Source organism: Chelonia mydas, chromosome 6 (genome assembly GCF_015237465.2).
Source record: "Chelonia mydas isolate rCheMyd1 chromosome 6, rCheMyd1.pri.v2, whole genome shotgun sequence".
Taxonomy (NCBI): Eukaryota; Metazoa; Chordata; order Testudines; family Cheloniidae; genus Chelonia; species Chelonia mydas.
Window position 1 is genome coordinate 42683345 of NC_051246.2, and position 17963 is coordinate 42701307.

Below are 17963 nucleotides of genomic sequence, written 5' to 3' on the forward strand. Positions count from 1 at the left end.
CATTTAAAAAAATAAATCCACTAAGAGCCTCCTGCCTCCAATCCAAAAAAGCCACTATGGCTAAAAACTCATAAAAGAAGCAGGTAGAGACAAAAAGACATCTTTTTAAAAAACGGAAGTCAAATCCTACTCTGATAAATAAAAATCAACTCTGGTGAGCCAAGAGCAAAACTGTAATTAGGCAGGGCAAAAAAGATTTGAAGAGCACCTAGCAAAAGACAAACTAACAACAAATTTTTTTGCAAGAACATGAAAAGCAGGAAGCCTGTCAAACTCAGTGGCACCACTGGATGATCAACATGCTAAATGAGCACTCAAAGAAGACGAGGCCATTGCAGAGAAGTTAAATGAATTCTGTGCATCAGTCTATATGCAGATGATGTGAGGGAGATTCCCACATCTGAGCCATTCTTTTTAGGTAACAGATCTGAGGAACTCTCCCAGAGTGAGGTGTCATTAGAGGAGGTTTTGGAACAAATTGAGGAATTAATCAGTAATAAGTAACCAGGACCAGATGGTATTAACCTAGGAGTTCTGAAGGAACTCTCATATGAAATTGCAGAACTACTAACTGTGGCATATAACCAGTTACTTAAGTCAGCCTCTGTACCAGTAGACTGGAAAATAGCTAATTTGACACTGATTTTTTTTTAAAGGTTCTAGAGGTGAACCTGGCAATTACAAACTGGTAAGCCCAACTTCAGTACCAGGCAAATTGGTTGAAACTATAGTAAAGAAAGAATTATCAGACACTTAGATGGACATGATAAGCTGGGGAAGAGTCAACGTGTTGTGAAAGGAAATCATGCCTCATCAACCTATTAGAACTCTGTGAGGGGGGTCAACAAACATGTGGACAAGAAACATGATCTAGTGCATATAGTGTACTTGGACTTTCAGTAAGCCTTTGACTAAGTCCTTCACCAAAGGCTCTTAAGCAAAGTAAGCAGTCATGGGATAAGAGGGAAGGTCCTCTTATGGATCAGTAACTGGTTTAAAGACAGGAAACAGAGTAAGAATAAATGGTCAGTTTTCACAGTGGAGAGAGATAAATAGCAGAGACCTTCAAGGATATGTACTGGGACCATTGCTGTTCAACATATTCATAAATGATCTGGAAACAGGTGTAAACAGTGAGGTGGCAAAGTTTGCTTATGTTACTAACCTACTCATAGTAGATCCAAAGCAGACTGTGAAGAGTTACAAAGAGATCTCACAAAACTGGATGACCAGGCAACAAAATGACAGATGAAATTCAATGTTGGTAATACACCTTGAAAAACATAATCCCAAATATACATACAAAATGATGTAATCTAAATTGGCTGTTACCACTCAAGAATGAGATCTTGGATTCATTGTGAATAGTTCTCTGAAAACATGTGTTCAATGTGCAGCAGCAGACAGAAAAGCTAAGAGAATGTTAGGAACCATTAGGAAAGGGAGGGATAAGAAGACAGAAAATATCATAATGACACTATATAAATAATGGTATGTCCACACCTGGAATACTGCATGCAGTTCTGGTTGCCCCATGTCAAAAAAGATATATTAGATGTGCAAAGGGGACAAAGAAGGGCAACAAAAATGATTATGGGTATGGAACAACTTCCATACGAGGAGAGATTAAAAAGACTGGGTCTATTCAGCTTGGAGAAGAGAAAAACAAGGGGAATATGATAGATGTCTAGAAATCATGAATGCTGTAGAGCAAGTAAATAAAGTGTTATTTACTTTTTCACATAACACATGAACCAGGCATCACACAAGTAAATCACTAGGCAGTAGGTTTTAAACAAATAAGGAAGTACTACTTCTGCCAGGGGATGTTGTGAAGGCTGAAAGTATAACTGGTTTTATAAAAAAGAGTTAGATCAGTTCATGACTAGGTCCATTGATGGCTGGTAGCCTTGATGGTCAGGGATGCTCTGGGTGTCTCTAAACCTCTGACCATTAGAAGCTGGGCCTAGCTGACAGAGGGTGAATCACTCAATAAATTGCCCTGTTCTAGTCACTCCCTCTGAAGCATGTGGCACCCGGCCAGTGTTGGAAGACTGGATCCTTGGCAAGGTGGACCATTGGTCTGACCCCGTATGGCCATTCTTATGTTTGACAGTGCCCACTTGTTATGGAATGTTAAAATATTTTCAGTTTTTGCTTTTTGCTACTTATGTTTTGAATTGCTATTTTGTTTGTTTAGTTTTTGCTTATTTTGGAACAGATCTCAAGAGTAGGAGAAATCTTTCTTGATCACAGGATGAGATATATAGTTTTACTTCACACTTTCTCCAGGAACTTGTGTTAGAAATCCTGTTCATTGTATTCATATATACAGAGCTGACTTCAGTCAGCATTGGATGAGCCATTAAGCATTATCTAGATTGTATGACAAACTATACTATGTATAAGTGGAAAGGTAGTGTTGCCTAATTGACAGAGCACTGCACTGGACTAAGGAGCCCTGGGTTCTTCTCCTGACTCTTCCACTGGCCTGCTGGGTGACTTTGGGTAACTCACGTCACCTCTCTGTGCCTCACTTTCCCCCATCTATAAAATGGAGATGATATTGACCTTCCTTTGTAAAGAACTTTGAGAACCATTGATGAAAAATTCTGTGTAAGAGCTAGGTATTATATTTACAAATAGAGAGAACTTTTTTTTTTTTAAAGTAGTGTAGGATCTGATTTTCTTTCAGACCTCCACCTGGTCTCTAATTTTATGTGTACAGATGCTAGTACTTAAACATTTAGTTACCTGATTTTGCCTGGAAAAAGAGACTACCTACAGCATATGAAAGTCAGAAAACTTTCCATTTGGAGATAAATTAATGTATGAGTTTGGTCTTTTTCAATTCCATTCAACATTTAAGAATATTTTCTATCCCAAAATCAGTTATGTCACATATTGCATCTGTGCAAATCATTTACTAGTAGCTACTGGATTAGTGTTTAGGAGCATGTTCTGTAGGGATTTGTGTGTGTATATATATATATTGCTTGTTTAGGTCATTCTCTCTATCTTGGGACCTTCAGAAATGTGTCTTACGTATTGTTTTATGTAAAGTGGCTTTTATTTTCTCCATCACATCAGCTTTCTCAGTTAGCTAGCAGGCTTTGTCAACAGAGTCACCATTTTATGTGTTTTATGAAGATACCGTGGCCTTTTTAAAATCAGTCTGCATTCTTCAGGGTGATCATAGAATATCAGGGTTGGAAGGGACCTCAGGAGGTCATCTAGTCCAACCCCCTGCTCAAAGTAGGACCAATCCCCAATTAAATCATCCCAGCCAGGGCTTTGTCAAGCCTGACCTTAAAAACTTCTAAGGAAGGAGATTCCACCACCTCCCTAGGTAACGCATTCCAGTGTTTCACCCCCCTCCTAGTGAAAAAGTTTTTCCTAATATCCAACCTAAATCTCCCCCACTGCAACTTGAGACCATTACTCCTTGTTCTGTCATCTGCTACCACTGAGAACAGTCTAGAGCCATCCTCTTTGGAACCCCCTTTCAGGTAGTTGAAAGCAGCTATCAAATCCCCCCCTTATTCTTCTCTTCCGTATACTAAACATCCCCAGCTCCCTCAGCCTCTCCTCATAACTCATGTGTTCCAGTCCCCTAATCATTTTTGTTGCCCTCCACTGGACTCTTTCCAATTTTTCCACATCCTTCCAGATCCCAGATTTACACCTTAATCAACCCGTTATTTGAGTGGTTCTCTTTTTCAGATCTTATTTTTCTTGAGATGCAGACATCCTTCAGAAGATACAGTCCTGCAGTCTTTAAATTCCATCTGTCCTGGAGAGCATTTCCTGCCGTTTAGAGTGTATTCCATTCAATAACACTGAGTTCTTCTTAAAAAGACAATCTCTCTCTGCAGGACAGGAGAAATTTTAAGACTCTAGGATTGTAGTATAATAGGAGCCCTTCAGGAGTGTACTGGGTTAGTGTACTGGATTTTCACCTATGGAGATCTGGGCTCAAAATTTTGTCACAAAAAGAAATTAATTTGGTGGTTTCATCTTGTTTAACTATAGTGTAGATGTTCAGGCTGTAGCCTGGGTTCTAGGAGCCTGGAAAGTTGGAGGGTCCCAGAGCTCACGAGCCCAAATGTCTACACCTTAATTAAACAGCCCTGTGAGCCTGAGGCAGCTGGCAGAGATCAGCCGCAGGTGTCTAATTGCAGTGTAGCTATAACTTCTGTTCACCATGATACAAAAACACCACAAATTGGGCATAAGATTCTTAGGAGAATCCCAAAACTGGAAGAGCAGCAGGGATATTGCAAGTCAGAACTGTAGTTTGCATTAGTAAGCTGGGGAAGAAATTTACACAGTATTACATGGCACTTAAGTGAGAGCTGCTAGTCCCTCACCATCATGAATATTAAATCCCTAAGAGCCACACTTTGAACCCTATACCGTAGTGAGTAGTTGCTCTTGAGAATTCCTGTGAAGTCAATGGAATACTTGTGTGAGTAACTGCTCACCACTGTCAGTAAGGGATTCAAATCTGGCCCTAAATTCATCTCAAAATTTAAAAATGTGTGTGTTATTTTTAGTTCCAATGGGCCCATCATTGTAGCATCCTGGGGGGATATACCCTAGAAAGATCAGATTCTAGCTGCAAAGTCTGATAAACCTGAACTGTATCACAACATTCTGATGTTCATGTCATAATACACCATTACTGTATGTAAATTCCAGCCCAGTAGAGTCTACATTCAGAAGATGGAGAACAGTTTTCAGGGTCATCCATTTGTGAAAGTGGTTGCCTGTTTCCCCTGGGGTCTTCCAAACTGGCAGTGTGATATATTGCCGTAACATTACTCTGCCAAATGTGCTGAACTCAAAACTGAAGTGCACAATGAATTTGGCTCATTTAAACATGTCTTGTTCAGATGGGCCCAAAACTGTTACTAAACTGTTCATCAAGTGGTATCATATAAGAAAATACCTTGAGAAGAACATTACTATTATATTGCTCCACAGAAAAAGGGCACAGAGGAGTGGAGTTGCTCTTCCGTCTTCCATCAACCCCCTCCCAAAACTGATCATACTGATAATTTAAAAAAGAGAAATAGTAATATTAATGTAAATTATGTAATTTATTAACTGAGGAAAGAACACATTTGTTAATCAAAAATAAAGTATTTGTAAAAGATCCGTTATTATCTTTATGCTCAAACTTCACAAACTAAACAGATTTAATATACCATGATTTGTTTATTTTCATAAGGAGATTATCAGTTCTCTACAACATTTGCAGCAGCTGCTTCAGCGACTGACCCAAGCAAATGTCAGGATGGAAAGTGAATTGAATGCACTGAAAGAAGAATATCAGGTCAGATTTTTCTTGATTATACAATCTATTACTACCTGCTGTATGCTTTTGAAGAGTGTAGGGCTGTTAAAGACATCAGAATGCTTTTCAGAACTTTTGACCTCCTATCCTCTGGTCCCTCAGCTCCTTAACTGTCAGTATGAACCTTGAAACACACCATATAGTTCCTATTCCCTAAATTCCTCAACAAAAAAGATGGCTGCCAATTTTCACCAATTTGTTTCTGGAGGAAAAAGCAAAATCTTAGTTACCCTCAAGACTTGTTTTAGTTAAGTGATTTTTTTTTTTTTAAGATGTGTTGGTTTTTCTTAGAAAGTTGAAACTCTGAAAATCAAAGGGGCAAGATCCTGTCCTCAATTCAAGATCCTGTCCTCAATTTCAGCAGAGCAAAAGGGCTGGCATAACGACATCCGAAGCATAGTGCCACCTTCCCTCACGGTCCTTGGCATAGGCTGCATGTTAAAAGTGGTGAAGGGGCAGGTCAGAGTATGCTGAATTTGACAGAATTAAACCACCTTCAATGAGTGGCGGTAGCTGTGTCAACAGGAGAGCTCTCTCCCATCAGCGTAGAGCGGCTACACAAGTGACCTTACAGCAGCGGAGCTGTGCCGTTGTAAGGTCTCTAGTGTTGACATAGCCTATCTATCTATCTAAAGGTATTTAGAACCATTTACACACATAAAGGGGATTGCACAGTGAACAAAAAGCTCAGATATTCCTAACTTCCTAATTTCCAACTTGTAGCAGAAGAAGATCTCAAATCAAAGACACACCTGAATTGGAGCACTCATAGGGACACCACTGAAAGAAGAAGAAGAAATAATAATACATTTCTTTTTGAACTGTGAAAGTGAATCTAGCTCCCAATCAGTATATGTATCTACTAAAAAAACAAAACCCCACAACTTTCAAAACTGGAACTAATTGATATCCTACTTGAAAGCCTCAGCAAAGAGGCTAAGGAGTGACTGGAGCGTAAAATATCCCCTCACCCTGTGCACACTACCACTGACGCCAGCGGAATTTATGTTGGTCAGAGGTGTGTTTTTTAACACCCCTCAGCAACATAAGTTTTGCCAACATAAGTGCTAGTGTAGACATGGCCTTAGTCATAAGTTTTCCATAATGTTTCCTTTTTTAAAAAAAAACACACACAAAATCCTTATTTTCTGTGTGAGATTTCCTGCTACTAAGTCAATCCCTTAGAGTAGAACAAAAGTCTCCAGGTTTTAATAACTGTCCATCTTGTAAGGCAGTGATGCTCATTGTGAGAGGCAAATAGTATATCTCTCAGGAATGTGCAAGTCCTTCTCAAGCAGAACACAGAACATAAGAGACTTGCTTGAATTTATTTTTGCTGGAGAGATTTATACATCCCTCTTCATGTCCTGGAGTGGCTGGGAATGAAAACTCTTAGCAGTCCTCTTCAAAATGTACTGCTGTCAGCTCTGTAGCTTATAGCTCTGAGGGTCACATCTCTAAGAAAGTCTCTTCTTCAACTGGTAAAACTTCTGAGGTCAGGGACAGAAAGGAGCACCACTCTTCTAAGGGGCATAAATCCAGGTCACCATCAACATGTCCTAGCTCAAAGAGGCAGAATTCCTCTTGCTCTGCCACAGAATAGGGTAGCTCAGGGCATAGGTAGGGTCCATTTGGCACTGATGCAACACTGGTTATTTTATGCCAGTTACAGCTGTTGCAGAATGTCATTGTGTGGCTACCAACAGGACAGATGCGACTTTGTCTGTACAAAGTGCAAGGTGGTCTCCATACTGGAAGAGAAGGTTCAAGGTCTGGAGCAACAGGTATCGACCCTGTGTTGCATAAGAGAAACTGAAGATTTCCTGGACGGATGTCAGGATAGGCTTCTACGGGCACAAGGTTCTGAAGATTCAGAGCAGGCTGCACATCGGGGACAGAAGGATGGTGAAGAAAATTGGCATGATGTGACCTCCAGAAGAAAAAAGGGGAAGGTCCATGTACCAGCAGGGCAGATACAGGTAAGTAACCATTTTCATGTTCTCTCCACAGGTACTAATGCAGAGAGTGGACCAGATGATACGTCTGAGTGAAGGGAGCAGAAGGAGACTCCACCGATTGGAAGACATGAGATGCACTGTCCTAGGGTTGGGGGTTCCACGACCACCGCTCCCAAGAGAAGGAGGCGGGTGGTGGTGGTCGGGGACTCTCTCCTCAGAGGGACTGAGTCATCTATCTGCCGCCCCGACCGGGAAAACCGAGAAGTCTGCTGCTTGCCAGGAGCTAAGATTCGCAATGTGACGGAGAGACTGGGGAGACTCATCAAGCCCTCAGATCGCTACCCCCTTCCTGCTTCTTCACGTGGGCACCAATGATACTGCTAACAATGACCTTGAGCGGATCACTGCGGACTACGTGGCTCCGGGAAGAAGGATAAAGGAGTTTGAGGTGCAAGTGGTGTTCTCGTCCATCCTCCCCGTGGAAGGAAAAGGCCTGGGTAGAGACCATCGAATCATGGAAGTCAACGAATTCCTACGCAGGAGGTGTCGGAGAGAAGGCTTTGGATTCTTTGACCATGGGATGGTGTTCCAAGAAGGAGTGCTAGGCAGAGACGGGCTCCACCTAACGAAGAGAGGGAAGAGCATCTTCGCAAGCAGGCTGGCTAACCTAGTGAGGAGGGCTTTAAACTAGGTTCACCGGGGGAAGGAGACCAAAGCCCTCATGTAAGTGGGGAAGTGGGATACCGGGAGGAGGCACGAGCAGGAGCGCGTGAGAGGGGAGGGCTCCTGCCTCACACTGAGAAAGAGGCGCGATCAGCAGGTTACCTCAAGCGCCTATATACAAATGCACGAAGCCTGGGAAACAAGCAGGGAGAACTGGAAGCCCTGGCACAGTCAAGGAATTATGATGTGACTGGAATAACAGAGACTTGGTGGGATAACTCACGACTGGAGTACTGTCATGGATGGATATAAGCTGTTCAGGAAGGGCAGAAAAGATGGGGGAGTTGCACTGTATGTAAGAGAGCAGTATGACGGCTCAGATCTCTGGTATGAAACTGCAGAAAAACCTGAGAGTCTCTGGATTAAGTTTAGAAGTGTGAGCAACAAGGGTGATGTCGTGGTGGGAGTCTACTATAGACCACCAGACCAGGGGGATGAGGTGGACGAGGCTTTCTTCCGGCAACTTGCAGAAGTTATTAGATCGCAGGCCCTGGTTCTTATGGGAGACTTCAATCACCCTGATATCTGCTGGGAGAGCAATACAGCGGTGCACAGGCAATCCAGGAAGTTTTTGGAAAATGTAGGGGACAATTTCCTGGTGCAAGTGCTGGAGGAACCAACAAGCTCTTCTTGACCTGCTGCTCACAAACTGGGAAGAATTAGTAGGGGAAGCAAAAGTGGATGGGAACCTGGGAGGCAGTGACCATGAAATGGTCGACTTCAGGATCCTAACACAAGGAAGAAAGGAGAGCAGCAGAATACAGACCCTGGACTTCAGAAAAGCAGACTTTGACTCCCTCAGGGAACTGATGGGCAAGATCCCCTGGGAGAATAACATGAGGGGGAAAGGAGTCCAGGAGAGCTGGCTGTATTTTAAAGAATCCTTATTGAGGTTACAGGGACAAACCATCCCGATGTGTAGAAAGAATAGTAAATATGGCAGGCGACCAGCTTGGCTTAACAGTGAAATCCTTGCTGCTCTTAAATACAAAAAAGAAGCTTACAAGAAGTGGAAGATTGGACAAATGACCAGGGATGAGTATAAAAATATTGCTCGGGCTTGCAGGAGTGAAATCAGGAAGGCCAAATCACACCTGGAGTTGCAGCTAGCAAGAGATGTTAAGAGTAACAAGAAGGGTTTCTTCAGGTATGTTAGCAACAAGAAGAAAGTCAAGGAAAGTGTGGGCCCCTTACTGAATGAGGGAGGCAAGCTCATGACAGAGGATGTGGAAAAAGCTAATGTACTCAATGCTTTTTTTGCCTCTGTCTTCACGAACAAGGTCAGCTCCCAGACTACGGCACTGGGCAGCACAGCATGGGGAGGAGGTGACCAGCCCTCTGTGGAGAAAGAAGTGGTTCGGGACTACTTAGAAAAGCTGGACAAGCACAAGTCCATGGGGCCGGATGCGTTGCATCGGAGAGTGCTAAAGGAGCTGGCAGATGTGATTGCAGAGCCATTGACCATTATCTTTGAAAACTCATGGTGATCGGGGGAGGTCCCAGATGACTGGAAAAAGGCTAACACACACACACACAAACTCACTCTCCCTGTGTGTGTGTTTTGGGGGGGGGTGAGAAAACCTGGATTTGTGCTGGAAATGGCCCACCTTGATTTTCATAAACATTGTAAGGAGAGTGGTCACTTTGGATAAGCTATTACCAGCAGGAGAGTGAGTCTGTGTGTGTGGTTTTTTGAAAAAGGGGGAGGGGGGGGGGTGAGAAAACCTGGATTTGTGCTGGAAATGGCCCAACTTGATTATCGTACACATTGTAAGGAGAGTGATCACTTTAGATAAGCTATTACCAGCAGGAGAGTGGGGTGGGAGGAGGTATTGTTTCATGGTCTCTGTGTATATAATGTCTTCTGCAGTTTCCACAGTATGCATCCGATGAAGTGAGCTGTAGCTCACGAAAGCTTATGCTCAAACAAATTGGTTAGTCTCTAAGGTGCCACAAGTACTCCTTTTCTTTTTAAAAATGATTAGGGGACTGGAACACATGAGTTATGAGGAGAGGCTGAGGGAACTGGGGATGTTTAGTATACGGAAGAGAAGAATAAGGGGGGATTTGATAGCTGCTTTCAACTGCCTGAAAGGGGGTTCTAAAGAGGATGGCTCTAGACTGTTCTCAGTGGTAGCAGATGACAGAACAAGGAGTAATGGTCTCAAGTTGCAGTGGGGGAGATTTAGGTTGGATATTAGGAAAAACTTTTTCACTATGAGGGTGGTGAAACACTGGAATGCGTTACCTAGGGAGGTGGTCGAATCTCCTTCCCTAAAAGTTTTTAAGGTCAGGCTTGACAAAGCCCTGGCTGGGATGATTTAGTCGGGGATCGGTCCTGCTTTGAGCAGGGGGTTGGACTAGATGACCTCCTGAGGTCCCTTCCAACCCTGATATTCTATGATTCTAACTGAGTGCTCCCTTATGGCCTTAGTGTGGCCTTGCAAATGACTCCTGCCTCAGTTTCCTCCTTCCACAGGCTTCTTCAGTAACTCACCAACCCTTTTCTCCATTCACACTGTCAGGGTTTCCTCCCTACTCTGAACTCTGGGGTACAGATGTGGGGACCCGAATGAAAGACCCCCTAAGTTTATTTCTACCAGCTTAGATTAAAACTTCCCCAAGGCACAAATCCCTTCTTGTCCTTGGACGGTATTTGCTGCCACCACCAAGTGAGTTAGACAAAGATTCAAGGAAAAGAACCACTTTGAGTTCCTATTCCCCAAAATATTCCCCCCAAGCCCCTTCACCCCCTTTCCTGGGGAGGCTTGAGAATAATATCCTTACCAATTGGTACAGGTGAGCACAGACCAAATCCCTGGTTTTTTAGGAAACTAAAACCAATCAGATTCTTAAAAAAAACCCAGAACTTTATTATAAAGAAAAAAAAGTAAAAGAAGCACCTCTCTAAAATCAGGATGGAAGGTAATTTTATAGGGTAATCAGATTCAAAACACAGAAGATTCCCCTCTAGGCAAAGCTTTAAAGTTACAAAAAAAATAGGGATAAACCTCCCTCTGAGCATAGGGAAAATTCACAAGCTAAAACAATAGATAATCTTATGCATTTCCTTGCTATTACTTACTATTTCTGTAAATTTAGATGTATCATTCAGTAGGAGCTGGATTACGTGCTTGGTCTCCCTCTTTGTCTCCGGAGAGAACACACACACAGCACAAAAAGCAAAGCCTTCCCGCCGCCATTTGAAAGTATCTTCTTTCCCCATTGGTCCTTCTGGTCAGGTGCCAACTAGGTTAATTGAGCTGATTAACCCCTTACAGGTAAGGGGGTTCTGTGCCTCTGGCCACAAGGAATTTTATATTACTGCATACATAAAGGTTGTTACCCTTCCCTTTATATTTATGACACACACTCTCTCTTGGACTGTAATATATTAAAATTTAACAAACATTCAAAGTAAAGTTCTTAAGTCCATCCTCAAGTTCATCCATTTACACCTTATCAGGTCACTGCCAAGCATTTCCTGCCTGTACTCTCCCCAAGTCCTATACTTCAACTCAGAAAGCTGCAGGGCTGGCTGAGCTTGGTGTACTCCTTGATTTGTCATTCATTGGATATGGTGGTTTGAGGGCTAACATCATTCTTAGACTGTTTGGACTGGTGGATAGACCAATCCAGTATGTGTACGGGAGTTCAGTTTGCTCCCCATCAGCTGACTTTGAGTTTGGTTATGGATGCTTCTGCCCTAGCTTGGGGGGCCCACCTGAGATCTCAGTAGATTCAAAGGCTCAGGTCTAGCCAGGATTTAGCTCTCCATATAATGCAAGAGTTGAAAGTCATTCATCTAGCTTGCCACACTTTCCTTCCCTATATCAAGGGAAGGAATTTGCTAGTACTTATGGTCAACATGCAGATATGTTCTGTTTGAACAGAGAGGGGCCAGATCAACACTTCTTTCCCAAGAGGCAATGCTGCTTTGGGACTTCTGTGAAACCAGCTCAATCCATCTCAAAGCCTCCCACCTTCTCAGTGCCCAGAACAATCTGGCAGACCTACTGAACAGGTTTTTCACTAGTCACTGCAAGTGGTCTCTGCCCAGATATAGTCAGATTCCTTTTCCAACTGTGTGCAACCTGCATCAACAGGACGCGTAATCCATTTTGTTCTCTAGCACGGTCTCTGATGGACACTTTCCTATTTCCCTGAAAATACAAAATCATGTACACATATCCTCTGGTTCCGCTCCTTCACAGTGTGTTGTTAAAATCAAGCAGAACCATGCTTGAGTGGTACACATAGTATTGCTTTTCCACTGATGAGCCTCTCAACTAGGGCTCCATTGACACTACAAGACAACTCAGAGCTGATATCACAGGACCACAGTCATCTCCATTCCATCCAGGAGGTCCTTTATACAGCCTGGATGCTCCATGATTAACACCTCAGGAGGAAATCTGTTCAAAGGAGTTACAAAACATCATCTTGAATAGTAGGAAGCCTTAGACTAGGTAGTTTGATCTGTTGAAATGGAAGAGAGTCTCTGTCTGGTCCACAATAAGGGGTTTTCAGTACAACATGGACTAGTGCTGGACTATTTGTTATACCTGAAACAGCAAAGTCTTGACATTAGTTCTGCCAGGGTTCACCTAACAGCTAACTTGGCTTTCAACCTCCTGGATTTACATAGGACTGGAGAAAACAGAGCGATTATCTATCAGGATTTTGAAGGGTCTGGACCGGTTATATCCCCAAGTAGAGGATCCTATTCCTCTTGTGATTTAAACTTAGTTCTAGCAAAACTAATGGGTTCTCCCTTTGTACTGCTGACTACCTGTTCATTGTTCCACCTTTCAATGAAGATAGCCTTTTTGGTGGCAATTACCTCAACAAGAAAAGTAGGTGGATTGAGTGCTATGATATCTGAAACACCATATGTAGTCTTCTACAAGGACAAGGTATGCCTATGCCCTCATCCAAAGTTTTTCACCAAAATGGTTTCTCACTTCCACATCAGTCAGGCAATATGTTTACGAATTTTCTTCCTAAGCTTCATGCTCATATGCATGAGGAGAGACTCTATATGTTGGATGTTAGCAGAGCATTTTAGCATTTTACTTGACAGGAGTAAATCATTTAGCTCATCCTTGCAATTGTTCATGGAGGTTGCAGACAGGATGAGGGACCTTCCAATCTCTTCTCAAAGAATTCCATCATGGATCTCCTCCTGTATACAATTGTGCTATGACATGGCCAATATAACTCCATTGAACAGGATGTTAGCACTTCTAACCAGAGCAAATGCAACTTCTGCAGCTTTTCTAGCTCAAGTACTTATTTTGGACATTCATAGACCTGCAACTTGGTCTTCATTTTGCATACTGTTGTTTCTCATTATGCCATCTCTCAACAGTCTAGAGATGATGCCAGATTTGGAATGTAGTCCTTTAATCATTATTCAGGTAGACTCTGATCCTACCTCCAGATTGAAATGCTTGAGAGTCATCTGAAGTGGAATGGACATGGGCAATCACTTGCAGAAGAAAAACTGCTACTAACCTGTAATTATTATTCTTTGATTTGCATTGCACGTCTAATCCATGTGTCACCCTCCTTCCTCTATATATTGGAGTCTGTCTGGTAAGAGGAAAGTGAGGGGGGTGGAGGGTAGATCAGCCCTTTATACTATTATGCGACAGCAGAGGGGGCATGTGCCACCCCTATGAGTACCCCAAGGGAAAAATCTGATGCTAGTGAACTGGTGTGCACAGACCTAAAGTGGAATGGATACGTGCAACACATCTCAAAGAACAACACTTAGTGCTCAGGGCCATTTGCTGGACTTGAGCAGCATTCCTTCCACTTCTGAAAAGGTTAACCATTCAGATTATGACAGACACCACCATGGAGATATTTTATATCAACAGGCAAGGGGAAGCAAGATCCACCCCCCCTTTTGTCAAGAAGCTGTGCGTCTATAGAATTTCTGCATTTGACATTAAATTACCCTAAAAGCCCTTCACTTACAAGGCTTGCAGAATATTCTGGAAAACCACCTGAGGAAGCAGTCTGGAAGTAACTGCATGTGATCAGTAAAAGATACCATCATACAGGATATCTTCACCAGATAGGGGGATCTGTTTGCAATGAAAGAGAACAAGAAATGTCTGAGATTCTGCTCTGGAGGAGTCAGGGCCAGGGTTCTCTGTCAGATGTGTTGCTGATCCCCAGGGCTCTAGACTAATGTATGCATACCCTCCAATCCCATTAGTTGGAAGAATCATCAGGAAATTCAGACAGGAATCAGCCCCATGATCATAATGGCACTGGTTTTGCTAAGGCAGGTCCGAGTCTCAGACTTGATGAATCTCTCCAATTAACCTCCAGTCCAACTACCTCTCCAGCCAGATGTAATCTCCCAGACAGAGGGGCAAATCCTCCATCTTGATCCAACCTTTCTGAACCTCACTGCTTGGATGCTGGCTGGTCAACAGCAGTGGAAGGGAGCATCTCTTTATGGGTCCAGACTATACTTAAGTACAGTAGAAAGGCAAACACACTCTGCCAAATGGAAGAGATTTATTATCTGGGCGCAGCAACATCAATTATCTCCAACTGATACTCAGATACCTGCTATACTAGACTACCTCTTGTCCTGGAAGAATTCAAGACTGTCTGTGATCTCTTTAAGGGTACACTGACAGCCATTTCAATTCACCAGCCTTCTATTCCAAATCATTCAATATTCTGACACCTTACAGTAGCTAGAATCCTGAAAGGTGTTATGTGGGTGCATCTTCCAATGCGGGAGCCTCCCCCTTCCTGAGACCTCAACCTAGTGCTGATTGGGTTAATGGGTCCACATTTTGAGCTCCTCACAACACATTCCATTTTCCACCTATCTATCAAAACAGCCATCCTCATAGCGATACCATCTGCTAGAGGGGTGGGAGAGATACAAGCACTCATGGTGGGATCTCCATACACTGTATTTAAAGGACAGGGTGACTTTGAAGCCTCACCAAAAGTTTTTGCCAAGTTTCTGACTTCTATCTTAACCAAGTACAAGGTAAAGGGGCAGGCTATATCAGTGAAGAGACTACCTAACTGATTTTTACTTGTATTAAGTTATGCTATGAGATAGCTAGTTTAGAGCCACCATTGAGGATTAAAGGCCTCTTTCCACAATGGTTCAAGCAGCTTCTGCAGCTTCTTTGAGAAGTGTTCAAATTTTGGAAAATTTGTATGGCAGCAACATGGGTTCAGTACATATATTTACCCAGCACTTCTGTATAGTAGATATGTCAATATCCAGTGCTCATTTTGGCAGAGCTGTCTTACAGTTACTGTTTAGGTAGACTCTAAGCAGCCCCTTCCTGTGATCTAGGTCACTGCTTGCAAGTCACCAGGAATGGAAAATATATGGACAAGCATTTGAAGAAGAAGAAGTGGTTACTTACCTTACAGTAACTGTGGTCTATGAGCAATGTTGTCCATATATATTCCATTATTTGCCCTTTTTCCCTGCTACTATGGAGTCTTATAACGCCTAGATTCAGTATTGGCAAAAGGACTGAAGTTGGGTCGCCCCATCCTTTATGCCCTCGAATGGGAGGCACAAGGACATTCGGGGTGCGGATGCAGCCCCAATAGACACCACTGGCCTAAAGAATCTAAACTAAAGTGCATGTTCACCAAGAATAAAATATATGTGAACAACACATCTCAAAGAATCACAATTACTGTAAGGTAAATAACTGTTTCATGCAACTTTTGAAAGCATGTCAGTGTATTTCCTGCTGTAAAGGTATGATTTCTCTGTAAACAGCAGATTAATACAAATACAGAGAATTTAAATGTCATTCAGTGGGCAGCAGTAGACACAACAGGAAAGATATTTAATATATTCAAAGTAAGAAATATTAAATTTCAATTTATTTAAGTCTTCAATAACTGACTGAGGTGACTTTATTTTTGTACCCCACACTCTTTACATCCACAGGACTTTTTCTAAGACTGCATCCTAGAATAGTGGTTCTCAATCAGGGGTCTTCCAGGGGTACACTCTTCAACTCATCTAGATATTTGGCTAATTTTACAACAGTCTACAAAAAAAGTACTAGCAAAGTCAAATTCATAATTGGTACAAATTAAAATTTCATACAGACAATGACTTGTTTATACTGCTCTATATACTGTACACTGAAATGTCAGTACAATATTTATATTCCAATTGATTTATTTTATAATTATATGATAAAGAAGAAAGTAAGCAATTTTTCAGTAAGTGTGCTGTGCCACTTTCGTATTCTTATGTCTGATTTTGTAAGCAAATAGTTTTTAAGTGAGGTGAAACTTGGGGGTATGCAAGACAAATCAGATTCCTGAAAGGGGTACAATAGTTTGGAAAGATTGAGAGCTACTATGCTAGAACACTTCTTTTAACAAGATAATAATTAAATCAAGATGTTGGTGCTGTGTGTTTCTCAGATAAGGAAGAAAAAATATACTTACAGTTGTGATATTTAGGCTTCCTATTGAACCATGGGACTTCAGGGTTTAACAATGTGTGTTACATTGTTGTTCAGCTGTTGATGTAATTTTTTTGCTGTCCTGCAGACTTTATATTTAATTGCAATAAGCTACTTCAGGTAGTGTGTTTTGCAGTACATTAGTACTGCTGTATTAGCAAGATAAGTCCATTACAGAACTGAAGGATGCCAATATTTGGCAGCCACCTCAGAAATGATCTCATATGTTAAGCAGGGTAAGGCCTTGTTTGCAGGAGGAATGGAAGCTTCCAAGGAAAACTTAAATGCTTCAAAATGCCGGTGTCCTAGCCAAATTCCAATATGAATAATTACCATACATCCTGCCTGTCGTGGGGCAGCTGCCCCACTCCAACAGAACAGGGGTTAAAAGCAGTCCTGGAGAGGGCTGCGGCTGGGAAAAGGAGTGAGAGCACCTGAGGGAGTAGCTGACCACAGGTGTGGCCAGCTCAATCAGGGTCCAGCGGGCCCTGATAAGAAGGCTGGGGGCCAGGAGCTGGGGAGTCACACTCTAGCCCTGGAGTGGGAAGGGCTAGCTGCCTGAGAGGAAGGTACCTGAAGCAGAGCAGTGTTGGGGAAGGGCAAGGGGAGCTCCAGCCTGGTAAACCCCTAGGCTGCAGGCCTTGGAGAAGGCCTACAAAAGGTAGTAGGGCTACAGCGGCGCAGCCTGGGAATAGGCAGAGGCAGCTGGTCCTACCCCTTGCCAATGATGAGATGGCAGTCTGCCCCAGGGAAAGGGGGCTAGATGATGACTGGCAGTAGCCACTGAGGCAGGGTGGGCCTAGAGGGTTGGAAGTTCCCCTGGGATGGGAAACCCAGAGTAAGGGGGTACTGCTGGGGGCAGAACCCCGAAGTAAAGAGGCACCGGGAGGGACACGGGGCTTGAGGCAGGTGTGCCACCAGCCATCAGAGGGCGCTCCAAGGCTGGAAAAGAGCTAATTCCCAGGACGACCAGCAGGAGGTGCCATGCCAATGAGGCTTCGCTACACTGCCCACCAAAAAAATCCTCTCTAAGTTTCAAATTTATATTTTTTTTTCACTTTGTCCTAAGATATTTTGTGATCCACCCCAAAGGAGGTTGTATGTCAGCTGTTGATGATATGATCCCAAGGTATATAGGGTCTGACCCACCGCCTATTGAAGTCAATGGAAAACCTTCTACCAAATTCAGTGGATGTTGGATCAGGCTTATAGTTTTGTATAGTGCTATGGGATGAAAGGTGTTCTATAAATATAAGATTGTATTATATCATTATTATTCAGCACAATGTACTGCTTATTTTTTCTTATTTAATTAGGTGGGAGTTAGTATATTTCCCCCCCACAGATCATGAAGTAAGCTTCTCCATACATGTAGGAATGAGCTACTGTAGGTTTTTAAATGTTGTATATTATATTCATTCTCCAAATATTTTA

General features: G+C 42.6%; 1 protein-coding gene across 1 annotated transcript in view; it reads left to right on the plus strand.

The window, feature by feature from the left end:
* The window catches only part of CCDC73 (coiled-coil domain containing 73), a 154448-nt gene that overhangs the window by 100566 nt on the left and 35919 nt on the right, over nt 1-17963 (plus strand). The window contains exon 12 of the mRNA XM_043548532.1: nt 5234-5338. Coding sequence (XP_043404467.1) covers nt 5234-5338 — 105 coding nt within the window. The remainder of the gene's footprint in view (nt 1-5233; nt 5339-17963) is intronic.